The sequence below is a fragment of the Arachis ipaensis genome, chromosome B9 (genome assembly GCF_059453495.1).
Source record: "Arachis ipaensis isolate K30076 ecotype BB chromosome B9, ASM5945349v1, whole genome shotgun sequence".
NCBI lineage: Eukaryota > Viridiplantae > Streptophyta > Magnoliopsida > Fabales > Fabaceae > Arachis > Arachis ipaensis.
Genome location: NC_142444.1, coordinates 6,777,904 through 6,790,966, shown reverse-complemented (window position 1 = coordinate 6,790,966; position 13,063 = coordinate 6,777,904). Strand labels below are relative to the sequence as shown.

Here is a 13,063-nt window from a genome sequence, read left to right as displayed (position 1 = left end):
AGGAAGCTGCCGAGGCGATTCTATAGTCTGAGAAAGAATTCCCTTAGGAAAAAATAATTCTAAACTCCCCTCTGGAGTTAGTATCTACAATCTCCCCTCTGAAGATAAAAACACCTTATGTAAAATATACTAAATAAAGGAAGTTTTTCTCCAGAAAGGTACATCTTCATTCTAGTCTTTCAATTATGAATTATTTAGAAAGTTTAGAATTAACAGAAGAATCTGATTATTATAGATTAACTGCTTTATTAGATAATGAAAAACAGGCTGTTCTAAAAACAGAATTAAATCTCAAATCAAATGAAAATTTTAATAAACAAAATCTTTTAAAAGAAGTTTTTAATAGAAAAAATATAATATACTATGGAAAAATTCAACTAGAAACCCCTATAAAGATAAAATCCGCCAATGGAGAACTTGAAATAGCTTTGATAAATGTGAAGAATTGAATAAATAGATTGAGAAAATTAAGGATCAACAAAAAAGATCTAAAATTGGATGGATTCATATTAGTACTATACAAGTCTTAATCAAATCTACATATATGAAAGGAATTAATTCACCAATAAGCTTAGCAATCTGTGATAAAAGAATTACTGATGACCCAATAGATCAAATAATTGGAATTGTCCATGAAAACTTGGCAAACGTAAATGTTAAATTTAATGCCCATCTTGGATATGCTATACCTTTATCAACTGAAAATCTTGGAAGATCTATAAGTTTGGCTTATAAATTCCATAGAAAGAATCTAATGGAACAAGACGATGAACCATTTTCAATTACATATGCAATAAATTATGCTTTAACAAATAGTCATCATAGTATAATATTTAAAAACAAAGAAAGAATTTATGTTGATGAATTATTTCAGAAAATTGTAAAAACAGAAATTCCAAAATATAAAGCTATTGAAAACCCAGTTCTATTATTAAAAGAACCATCAGGAAAATTAGTTTCATCGATTTTTCAAATAAGAGAATCTAAAATTAATATCCCTTTAAGTTTATCTAAGTTAAAGATTAAAGAAGAAAATTCTGAAATAAAAGAATTAACAAAAAAGGTCGAAAAATTAAATGAAACCCTAAACACTAAATTATGACAATAAATAAAGAAAAAATATATGTAACTTATCAAGACAAGAAACAAGAGCTCTTTGAAAGAGAAAATCGGTTGAATTATTTACAGTTTTCTGAAATAAATCAAAGAGCATTTGAAGCTCTAAAAATAATCTATGACAAGTTAAAAAGAGAAGTTGAAGAGCTAGAAAAATTAATAGAATCTCTAGAAAATAGTGATGAATCGATGATAGAATTTGCAGAAATTCTAAAATAAATAATGAAGCATACAAAGATTGAAAGACCAGAAAATAAAATAAAAAGAGAAAGGGCGAAAAAATTAAAAAGCAAAATAAAGGAGTATAAAAGGGAATTAAATAATCTTCAAATCGAAATTGATGACCTTATAATAAAAAGGATAGAAATAAGAATAAATATAAACAAGTTGGAGTTAAACTTAAAAAATTTATAAATGCCTGGAAAACCATATTATGACTTAAAAGAATTAAAACTGTTAAAAGAAAAAATGGAGAATGAAGTTGAAAAACTAAAAAGATATTTAGAAACAACAGAAAGTGTAGAAATAAAAGAAGTTTTTGAAGATTTGAAAAATTATATTAAAGAAAAAGACAAACAAATAAAAGATTTTATATACAATAATCCATGCAAAAAAGAATATTATAAACTAAAACAAGATTGAAAAAATATAAAATTGAAATCAGAATTATAAATACCTAGTAATAGTAGAAATGGTCAACACTTTTGATTATGAATTTGCATCACCAATCGAATCCATACAAACTATAAACTTATTCAAAGTAAAATATGAAGAGTTAATAGAAATCTCGAAAAAGAAATTAAAAGAAAAGTCGACTTTAAAAATTGGTATCAGAGCCAAGTTAACAATTAAGGGTAACACTTTTTTTTAAGCAACACTTTTAATGATACGTTTTTAAATCAATAAACAATCAAATAAAAACAAAAATCTATAAATCTGTACCAAAATACATCTGTACACTAGATGGACCCATAATGAAATGGGGTGAAATATTAAGAGGGGAAAAAAGCAGCAAGGATATAAGACTTACCTTGTCCGAATAATTTGTGTTGTGTGGTGAAGAAAGTAGTTGTAGCCTTTGAAGACACGTCTCGTTTGGAAGTAGGGCCTAGGGTTCAGCCTTTCAGTTTCAGATCGTGAGAGTGAGAATGTGAAAGAAATTCGAATTGAGAGCGAATTAACGAGTGAATATAGTGAGTGGGTCACTTTATAGTGTCACTATATCTATATGTTGTTAATTCTAACTCCAAAAAAATTCAAATCTTATCTCATGTACTATTTTAGAGGTTATACTTTTTAATAATTTTTTAATATTAAAAGTTTCGATAATAAATTTTTAGATATTAATAAATCTAAGGATAATATTTAACAAAATTTTAAAAATCGTTAATGGTTTCGTTTTGAATTTATAAGTTTAAAAAAATATAAATTTTCTGAAATTTGAACTAAAATATAAAATTTTAATTTTTATTTTTTTTTGTTTTGATTTTTTAATATTTTATTTGAATCTAAATGAAATATTTTCTATCGATATTTATGTTTTAAAATTAATACAATTAACTTAAAAGTGTAAATGTCAATAAGTTGTATTAGTAATAAATCGAATCAAGCTTATTCGATTTACTAGGTGACTAAGCTAAATCGAAACAACCTAATTCATATTGTATCGAATTTTATTCATTCATAAATCAAAGCAATCCATTTCGATTTGCCTTTTCAAATCATACTGATTTGATTTAATATTCGATTTACATAAATTTGTGCAGGAAGACATGCACATTTTTTAATTTAGGACTTTTCATATAATATTGAATCCCACTTTATTTATTAATGTTATTTACCTTAAAAGTTATAAATCTATAATTGAAATGTGAACAATAACAATATACAGGTATACAACCAGAAGGTCGACCAAATGAACCAACTTATATCACCTCAATTCATAAATATTTTAAGTTTTTAACGCTCATTTTAACCAGTTAATTATCAATTACTTCAAAATTATCACGGACTTAAGTTGGTCTCAGTAATCAGTATCATTTATGTTATGCTTTTATTTTATGTTTTCATGTAATACTAAATTTATGCAAACCTTTTTCTTTTGTGAACTACATATTATTTTTTCTGTAAAAGGAATACAAGTATATTTTAATAATAATATGACATTTCAAACACACTTTTACATTTACTTCTACAGGATTAGTTTTTAACTTTATATTATATGCTTTGACGTAATAGTGAATATAAATCAATCGCTTTATTTTTTTCGCAAAAAGATAAAATTCTAAACATGAACATTCACATTTATCGTTACCTTATAAAGAGAGAAAATGTTATAGAACATTGATATATACAATTATACATGTAAGCACTTACTTAAGTACATACTAAATTACTAAACCAAATAAGGAATATCTATGAGTTGATAATAGAAAGATTACAATTCTAAGATAAAACCAATTTTTTCATCAGCATGACATGTTGGCAATGCATCTAACATTGTCTTAAAATCAGCGTTCTCATCAATCTTGAAGGTACAAATAACCTTGACAATCTTCAAGGCATGCCACCAACATTTTGTATTACTTGAACTGCAGTGGCACTTCCCTTCCTTTCTTCCCATCAGTGTCTCATACAAAAACTGTTGTTTTTTGCAAAATAACAAACGGCGTTAGAAAGATCATATTGATGATAAAGTATATAAACACAAATGCAGTCACAGCTGGGATGAAAGTACTGTTGTCGTTGTAAATGCAAGACTCAATGCAAGACTCAGAAAATTTGAGGATAATGACATACCTGAATGAATGCTTTACCATGAACATAAGAGCGAAAACTAAATGAAATAGAGTTCGGGCAGCAACTTGAAAGCAAGTAATTCATAAAAGGGAAATAGAGAGCTTCGTAGTCCGGAGAAAAAAGTAATTCCAAGCGTTTAATAGTTGGAGGAATAGATGAAACTTGGAATGCACCCTGCTCTGGTTCAGTCTACAGAATTCAGACAAACAAACAAATAAATAAAATAGGCAAATATGTAAAGCAGAATGAACCAATGTAGCAAGTGTATATACTTACTAGAATTGACAGACAGATAAAGAGGGAGACTGATGCCCAAATCTTTTGGGGTTTAATGTTTTGGACAAATTTCCTCAAGCTACAAAGGTCCCGAAAATCCACATCGCTAAAACTATTGACTTCCAATTGATTAGAACATTTCTGAAAAGATATACCAGGTTGGTTGTTTCCCTCATACGCAAATGATAATAAATTTCGAGCATCAATGTTAAGCTCCTCCAAGTTAGAGCAGTATGATAACTTCAAGACCTTGAGTTGAGCACTTGAAATATTAATCCTCTGAGACATCGAGCAATTGTCTAGTTCCAAACTCTCAAGGAAAGGAAATTTAGAAAATAGTTCAAGAAACCATTTGTCTCCGATAGCAATGTTCTTCAAATTCCATAAGCACAGCCATCTCAAATTTGTGCAACTATCTAAATTCAGCTTGAAAGATGTATTTTGATACTGAAGACAACAATGTAAGCTCTCAAGATTTGGAGCATCAATATATACTTCCCGCATTCCTTGAACATAAACTTTCTTGAGCTTATGTAAACCATGCAAGAATAGTGATTCCACAAGACTGAACTCATACACTTGAGGAGTTCCTCTGATTGGAGGGTTATAGACAGCACAATCAATCACGGTTAAATCTTCAATTAGAGGACAATGAGAAATGACATGATCTATAATCCCTTCATGTGCAAAAAATATATTGCATAGTTTTATTATTCTCACTGAGTAAAGCTTGATGGAATGGGTGAGGAATGCTTGGTCAACTCTGATTCGGTCCATCAACACCAACTTAGTAAGTGATTTGGATTCAATGACACTGAGTGGAAGGTCATAAAACCTGTCCGGACTGTGTCTCCTTACATAGCGACTAGGGAGGCGAAGCTGTAAATGTAATACTTCGCCACCACTTTCAAGAGCCATCTTCATCCATAGATCAACATGGTGGGCCATGCACTTATGGTCTACATAGTCCATGATGAGCTTGAATTCTTTGATTGCTAAGCCTAGGTCGCCGAGCCTCAGTAATCTTCTCCCAACATAGTCAACAACTTTGTCTATTTTGCTATGATAATTGTCTACCGTTACATCTTGACTCTTAAAATGTTGATCGCTGCAAATAGACAATATTGGAAACGTAGACCATGCTTCTCTCCAAGCCTTTGATAAAACACTAGTCCTGGCAGAATCTCTGTCCGGAAGTCTTGCGAGAATGTCATGAAGTATAGCTTCTGGCAAACCAGATATTTGGTCCATTTTTCCCCAGCTTCAGTACTGATAGCAAGTATAATATCATGGATGGATAATTGTAACTTATACAATGCCAAGAAAGAAAGAAATAAAAAAAAAATCACATGTATTACATGTTTATTATCAAAATGATTCATCTGGGAAGCTAGAGATGTATGATTATGAATGACTTTCAACTAAGTACACTGATGAGATTTTTCATTGTAAAATTCATAAACTGTTCATCAAATTTTCATCATGACCCAAAATGTCCCATTAAAACTCATAAATACTATAATAATAATAATAATATAAAGATCAATGTGGAACCTATGTAGATCTCTATCACTAATTTCTTCTTCTTCTTATGTGAAGTGTAATAATTTTTGAGATGGAGTTACGACATAAGAAAGAAAACACAAGGGACTAATTGTTTTTCTCTATGGAAGTATGATGATTGATGTACATGTACTCTAACATTGTAATTTTTAGTATTTTTTAAAATGGTAAAAAATATAGAAATCGGAGTATCTCAAATCTTTTACGATTTTAAAAATTAAAGGATCCAATTTTTGTGCTTTAGAAATGTCTGTACTCCTAGAATTTAAATTTTTTAATTTCTGTACTCCAAATCAAACTTTACTACATTTATCAAATTAATATCCCAAACTCTAGAAAAATACCATTATTAAACCAATATAAACAAATAAAGTGTAGACTCTATCTCCTTTGTCACTAAAAAATGAATTTCAATTTTTCTTCCTATCTCCTAAACAGTAACCTCACTAGTTTCTAGACTAAAGAAAAGCTCGTTGTTCCAATAACAGAAAAAGAAAGGGGAATATTAAAAAATAAACTTACCTTCTCCAATAGAGTGTGTTTGTGGTGATTTGAAAGGTGTAGAAGTGCGGTATTTTTTTTGCTTTGTGATAGATGATGCGAAATAAATGAGCGAATTTCTGGGCTTAAGGTTTTGGTTTCAGTGTTTTATACTCTCACTTTAGACGGTGATAGAAGAGACCTCTCTTCTGGGTTTAAAGTTTTGGTTTTAGTATCTTATACTCTCACTTTAAACGGCTTTAGACGGTGATAGAAGAGACCTCTCTTCTCGGTTTAAAGTTTTGGTTTTAGTATCTTATACTTTCACTTTAGACGGTGAAAGAAGAGACTGACAGAGAAGTCCGTTTTAAGTGGTGATCTTCTGAAAAAAAAAAAAAAAATTTTTGAGTTTTTTTTTTTTATAAATTTTATAAAAAAACAATTTTATGTTTAAATATTTTATAAAAAAATTATATTTATCAATTATATTTAGGTATAATAAGATAAAAATACTTTTTGTTTATTTATTACGTGAAAAATATTTTTTAAAAAAATCTTTTAAAAAAATGTAAATTTTTATTTTTTTAAAAAAATATAAATTGTAATTTTTTTAAAAAATATTTTTTATTTTTTATTTTTTACTATTTTTATTTTTAATTTTTTACTAATAAAAATTTACCGAATACGCTAAAAAATAAAAAAAATATTTTTTATCAACTTAATAATACTCAAACAAACATAAAAGAATTACATTTTTTATTTATAAAAGATGTAGTTTATAAATATGAAATCAATTTTGTTATTGATATATAAAAGCCTACTGAGCATTAAATTAGTTCATCCTTAAAAAAATAAACTATCAAAATATTACTTGAAAATTTGTATCGCTAATAAAACAAATTTTAAAAAATACTAACGATAAATAAATCCGTAAAAAATTTAAAAATACGACAAAAAGAACTTGATACTCAAAATGTTGTGGCATGTAGACGGTAGTTTAAGTGTTTACTCGAATCCTATGTAAAATTTTCATCCGAAATTTTTAGAAAATAAACTTTAAAAAAAAGGATAGAAAAAGGATCTACAAACAGAATGAAATAAAGCTATGCTTAAATGGTTAAGATTACAAATCTGAGGAAAGAGCATTTACCGAAGAAACTTTGCGGCTAATAAAAGAATTCGCCACCAAAATATGTAAAAGAATTCATGCTAATAATTAAATACTATAAATGTATATTTTTATGGAGCCAAAAATAGGAATTCTTAATTGTTAGGAGAATAATGTAGTCCATTAATTATCTTTTAAGTTAATATTATAATTTATAAGGTTTTACTTTTTAATTTTAAAATTTTAAAAATTAACAAAATAAAAACTAATAAAAAATTGGGCCACATTATTGAGAAAAAAAATGAATAACATAAAACAAGAGTATTTATTTACTCTCAGAACATAAAAAAATAGGACAAAACTCTTATTTATGCCTTACCTAAAGGATAGGATCGTTATCAAACTACACATCATGAAATTTTGTTGTGTACCTTTCCCACCCTAAATATGAAACGATATGCAATTTTGTTTTGTGTGGTTAATTATATGCATTCAGTGTGTTGATGATCTCAAAGTTTGGCCATTTGACACCTTGTAATATGTCAAAAAGGAGAGTTAAGGTACATAGAATTTATGGAAGGCACATTTGTATCCTACATCAGCATCCTCCATTCTTCATTTAGATACTGTTTCAAAATCTAATAAACTAAATTCATACGAAAATGGGCACATACACAAGATAATTTGCAATTGAATATTTGTTTGTGACAACAAAAGCTATGGAAAGAATAAAAATCATAGAATAGAGGTTGAATAATTTTGTAAAGATACTCATATACAGTTGTCTTCACGCGACATTAATAGTTAAGAATCGTTAGATAATTTGATGTGTGTGACTAAATTGTTATTTAACAGTTCTTAACTATCAAATTCACATGAAAACAACTGCATGAGTTTCCAAGATTAGAGACAAATCCCATGAAGAAAGTATGTGTTTCCTCTGTACCTAAGCATCCTGTTGTGTTCTCCAACACACCACAAATGGCCTTCAAGATCCAAATCATCTTTCATTTCAGCAGTTTCCCATACAAACTTGAAAAGGCTAGGTGCTTTATCCAACTGCTTCACACCGCGCCCAATCATCTTCTCACTATCTGAAGTCAAAATTCTTCCCAGACACAACCAGTTCTTGTTGTCGCTTCCACTCTTGTAAACTCCACCAGCCATGTCTACTTCAATATCTGAGACTCTTCCAAAGAGGTAATATAATAATAGCGTGAATAAGCAGCGAGATGAGTGTCCCAATGTTTTGGAAAGCTTCTTTTGCACCAGGCGTTCTTGGTGTCTAGCTTCCTTGTATCCAATACTGTTGTCAATCAAAATGTCCTTGATTTGCAAAAGCCCTTCTTTCATGACTTCAGCCTTAGCCACATGCAACTTTAATCTTGTTTCGGCTCTAAAATACTTGATCAGATCATTGAACATCTCAAGAACATCTTCCCATTTCCGGGAACCAGAGGTGTTGACATTATTTGAAGGTGAAAGCCTCATCCATGAATTGGATTCAGGTTCATTGGAAACAGCAGCTTCAGTGAGAAACTTCAGGCAGGTAAGAACAATTTGCTGACCCATTATAGTATCTTTGTCTAAGCCCTGAGAATCCAAAGCATCCAAATCAACTTTAAAATTATTCAGAACTTCCTTGAGTGTACCAATCAATATGCGGTGCTGGGTTGCCTGTGGACACACTTTGAAACGAACTACCTTCCTTTGTTGAGTAGAAACATCAAGAAAGTTGCTCACTTTGGCAAGGTTATCAATCACTATAGGTTCTCTTTCTCTTGCTTGACTGAAAGGAGAAAATGGTTCATTTTGTGTTCCCATGGTGGAGACCAGAACATGTTTCATTTTGTGCTGAACTGGTGGTGATCCAATAAAGGCCCGGGCAAGAGACTTGAAGGTACACATATCATGCTTAATCTGCTCATCAAAAATGGTTGAATTACTAATTGTGTCAACAAGTTTTCCATTAATTGCATCCATGTTCGCCAGAACCCGAGTCAATTCTTCTAGCTTGGAAAAGTCATTCTGATAGCATTGCAGGTTGGAAACATCTTGATAACAGTGATAAGGCATTGAGTTCAGGTTAAAAGGTGTAGATTTGTTGATTTTGACACCGGAAAGCAGCTTCCGAATTCCAGAAGAAAGTTCCATTACTTCCAACAAAAATAGAGGAACTGAAAAATAACACTCAAAACAAATGGAAACAAATAATGACTCTAAAAAGAGGATTTGGATCCTCTAAAGTTTCAATTTCACTTTAGAGAGTAAAGTGTGATCTCTCACCATTGATTTCATAGGTGGTACCAATAATAAATATGAAAGAGAAACTATTCAAGAGTAGAAGATCTATTGCAATAAGAACATGTCCTAAGCTATTTTCAACTAATAATATAGATCAAGTGCTAACATATAATTAACAGAATAACAAGTTCAACTTCCTAATTCATAAAAAGTCACACAACACAATCATCAACAAGAGTCTTGAGATGAAATTCAGCAAAGTGACAAAAGAAAAAACAACTCCAAGCATAGTTATCAGGACAAAGCGATCATCAAACCAATCAGACTACTGGGTCACTAGTTCAACTGGTAGGTTATTGGTTGAATCGGCTAACCTAGTCCTACTTAAATAACAATATAAAATAGTCAAAAACTTAAAATTAAATTTTGAAATATATATCTTCAACACTTTAACAACAATCAAGTCTCAATTTCTAAAATAAAATAGACATATTATTGGTCAATAGTTCAATACTACAATAATATCTTAATTTCACACAATAACAGTGACAATCAATTAGGTAATTAGCAATCAATTCCAATTAAGCAATTAACAATCACACTGTAGCAACGGAGCCTATTAACCATTAATCAATTAGGCAATTAACAATCAATTCTAACAATGATAATTTCAGGGCCCTCAAAATTAAAATTGGAAATAAGGTGCATCCCTATTATTTTTATTAGCAAAATTATAATATCATAACTACAAAGTAAAATTAAATAACTAAATACTAATTTCCAAACATTTTCTTTCCAAATTCAAAATTAGCGAACGAACACAAAATCAGCAATGAGCAGGATAACTAAGAAATTAACAAGCTTCCCATGCAACAAATTCAAGTCTCATCATAAATTCATAACGTAGCAATTAGTCAATTACATTACATACATAGCATCATATAATTGTTTTTAACTAAATCATTTTGAACACATTAAAAACTAAATTAACCAAATCACATTTTTTTTTATGAACAACAGACTGAAACCGAAAGAAGTAAGCAAGAAAAATTAAGTAACCTTCGGTAGTCTTCCAATGAGCAGAGAAGAATGTGACACGGAGAAGCTGGCGGCACTGTGGCAGTCCTTCTCCTTATGTTTACAAGGCGGAGAACTAGAAAAATATGAGGGATAAGGAGAGCGCCGGCGACAAGCACGCGAGGGACGACAAAGCTCAAGCGGAGACGCGAGGAGGGAGAGAGGCGAGGGAGGCGTGGCGACGACACAAGCAGGCGCTCGAGCAGATGCGGAGGCGAGAGAGGCGCGAGCAGCCGAGCTCAGACGGAGGAGAGAGGCCAGACGAGAGCACACAACGCGGAGGATCCGGCGAGATGCGCGGGGACGCGGCGAGCATGCGGCGGCGATGAACCATGACCCAAAATGTCATCAACTATCCCAACCTATGTAAATTTCCATCACGAATTTCACGAGAAATAAACAGCAACAAATGATATAGTGTTGGAAATAGAATTATGCTATAGGAAAGAAATCATCATTTGAATTTTGAAATTTGTATAACACAATTTGCTGATCTCATATAAGCACAAAAGAACACACAGCTATTTTCCAAACAGTCAATTTTTTTCCCCCTTCTAACCCCACTGAACTATTATTATACATCATCTATAACCAAAAGCTCATTGTTAATAATGAAATGGGGTGAAATATTAAGAGGGGGAAAAAGCAGCAAGGATATAAGACTTACCTTGTCCGAATAATTTGTGTTGTGTGGTGAAGAGAGTAGTTGTAGCCTTTGAAGACACGTCTCGTTTGGAAGTAAGGCCTAGGGTTCAGCCTTTCAGTTTCAGACCGTGGGAGTGAGAATGAGAAAGAAAATCGAATTGGGAGCGAATTAACGAGTGAATATAGTGAGTGGGTCACTTTATTTATAGTGTCACTATATCTATATATATGTTAATTCTAACTCCAAAAAAATTCAAATCTTATCTCATGTACTATTTTGGAGGTTATACTTTTTAATAATTTTTTAATATTAAAAATTTCGATAATAAATTTTTAGATATTAATAAATCTAAGGATAATATTTAACAAAATTTTAAAAATCATCGTTTTAAATTTATAAGTTTAAAAAAATATAAATTTTCTGAAATTTGAACTAAAATACAAAATTTAAATTTTTATATTTTTTTTGTTTTGATTTTTTAATATTTTATTTGAATCTAAATGAAATATTTTTTACGGAAAAGCTCTGCATACAAGCCCTAATGGCTTGTATGCCATACAAGTTCATTAAACAATAAGATCAAAATACGCGCTGCTTCAGGTACGTTGATTACACGCGCTATATAACATCGCGCGTATATCTAACTACCAGATTTAAAATATTTCTTTCCCTTTTCGTTTTCGTTATTTTGAGATTTCATTCTTCTTCTTCTCCCGCGTTTACCCTCCTTCTTCTCCATTGTTCTTTTCTTCTCCTTTTCTCACTAGCATCTTCTTCGTTTAGGTTACCTTTGTCTCTCTCTGCAACTCCATCTTCGTTTTCTATTTTTGATTTGTTGTTTTTCGAAATCAAAGTTTGATCTCGTTTTGAAGATAATGGATCATTCAACCTCAGATTGTCATCTGAATGCAGGCGAAGTGGATTATGAGTCAGAATCTAACGAAGTCCCTGAGGTTTGATTTACATAGGATTAGTATGAAATTTCTTTCAGTAATTTGTATAGCATTGTGTAGTTGAAAAATTGCTGAACATTACTGTGAAAGTAACACGTTTACGTGAATCTGTCGATTCAATGTATTAGTTGTGATTAATTACCTGGAATTTGTAGCAGACGCTCGGGTGTAGATCAATTCTTGTTTGGGTGTATTTTAGCTAGAAGTGTGGGTGTATCTACACTTTACTGGTTTTTTGTTATTTTAATTTACTTGTTGTTGTTCAGCTGTATTATAACAGACATGATTAGGTGTGTTTTTAGAACTGTATTATATCTGCATGCTGTGTATTTACAGTTTATGGCTTTAAAAGTCATTCTGTAGTTGAGTTGTTGCGGTTAGGGTGTATCGTATTAGACATGATTGGGTGTATTTGAATCATATCTATGGGTGTATTTACAGTTCTGACACGGTGTATTTTGCAGCCTCTCTCAGTTGTTGATGACGAGCTTGTTCCAAAGGTCGGAATGACCTTTACTACCCTTGAAGATGCTGGAAAATTTTACAGGAACTACGCCAAGGCTGCAGGTTTCTCTACAAGAGTTCGGTGCACAAATAGGAAGGGAAACGAGATTAAGAACCAACTGATTACATGTAGCAGAGAGGGAAAATGGAAATCTAAAATATCTCCGACCGAGAAGATCAATCCGACAGCCGGTCTAAACTGTCCTGCAAGAATTTATATACACACATTGAAGGATGTCGGTGCTTGGATCATTTCAAAGGTTGTGCTGGATCATTCACACCCCTGCTGTCCAAGCA

At 31.0% G+C, this 13,063-nt stretch overlaps 2 protein-coding genes across 3 annotated transcripts; both read right to left on the bottom strand.

Annotated features, from left to right (window-relative positions):
• Window positions 1–3,401: 3,401 nt before the first annotated feature.
• LOC107617467 (FBD-associated F-box protein At5g60610-like) lies at window positions 3,402–6,443 on the bottom strand. Its single transcript, XM_016319226.3, has 4 exons — window positions 6,277–6,443; window positions 4,192–5,460; window positions 3,916–4,104; window positions 3,402–3,757 (listed from the first exon to the last, which is right to left on the bottom strand). Exons 2-4 carry the CDS (start codon window positions 5,440–5,442, stop codon window positions 3,554–3,556), a joined length of 1,644 nt encoding a protein of 547 aa, XP_016174712.1. The 5' UTR covers window positions 5,443–5,460; window positions 6,277–6,443; the 3' UTR covers window positions 3,402–3,553.
• Window positions 6,444–7,971: 1,528 nt separating this feature from the next.
• On the bottom strand, window positions 7,972–11,504 carry LOC107614724 (uncharacterized). Of its 2 annotated transcripts, XM_088500531.1 has the most exons (3): window positions 11,331–11,504; window positions 10,646–11,025; window positions 7,972–9,519 (listed from the first exon to the last, which is right to left on the bottom strand). In XM_088500531.1, the coding sequence occupies exon 3, from the start codon at window positions 9,494–9,496 to the stop codon at window positions 8,246–8,248; it is 1,251 nt and encodes a 416-aa protein (XP_088356657.1). In that variant the 5' UTR covers window positions 9,497–9,519; window positions 10,646–11,025; window positions 11,331–11,504; the 3' UTR covers window positions 7,972–8,245. The 2 variants fall into 2 exon arrangements, with proteins under 2 accessions (XP_088356657.1, XP_088356656.1); XM_088500530.1 differs by having other exon boundaries at window positions 7,972–11,025.
• Between the last annotated feature and the right edge of the window lie 1,559 nt (window positions 11,505–13,063).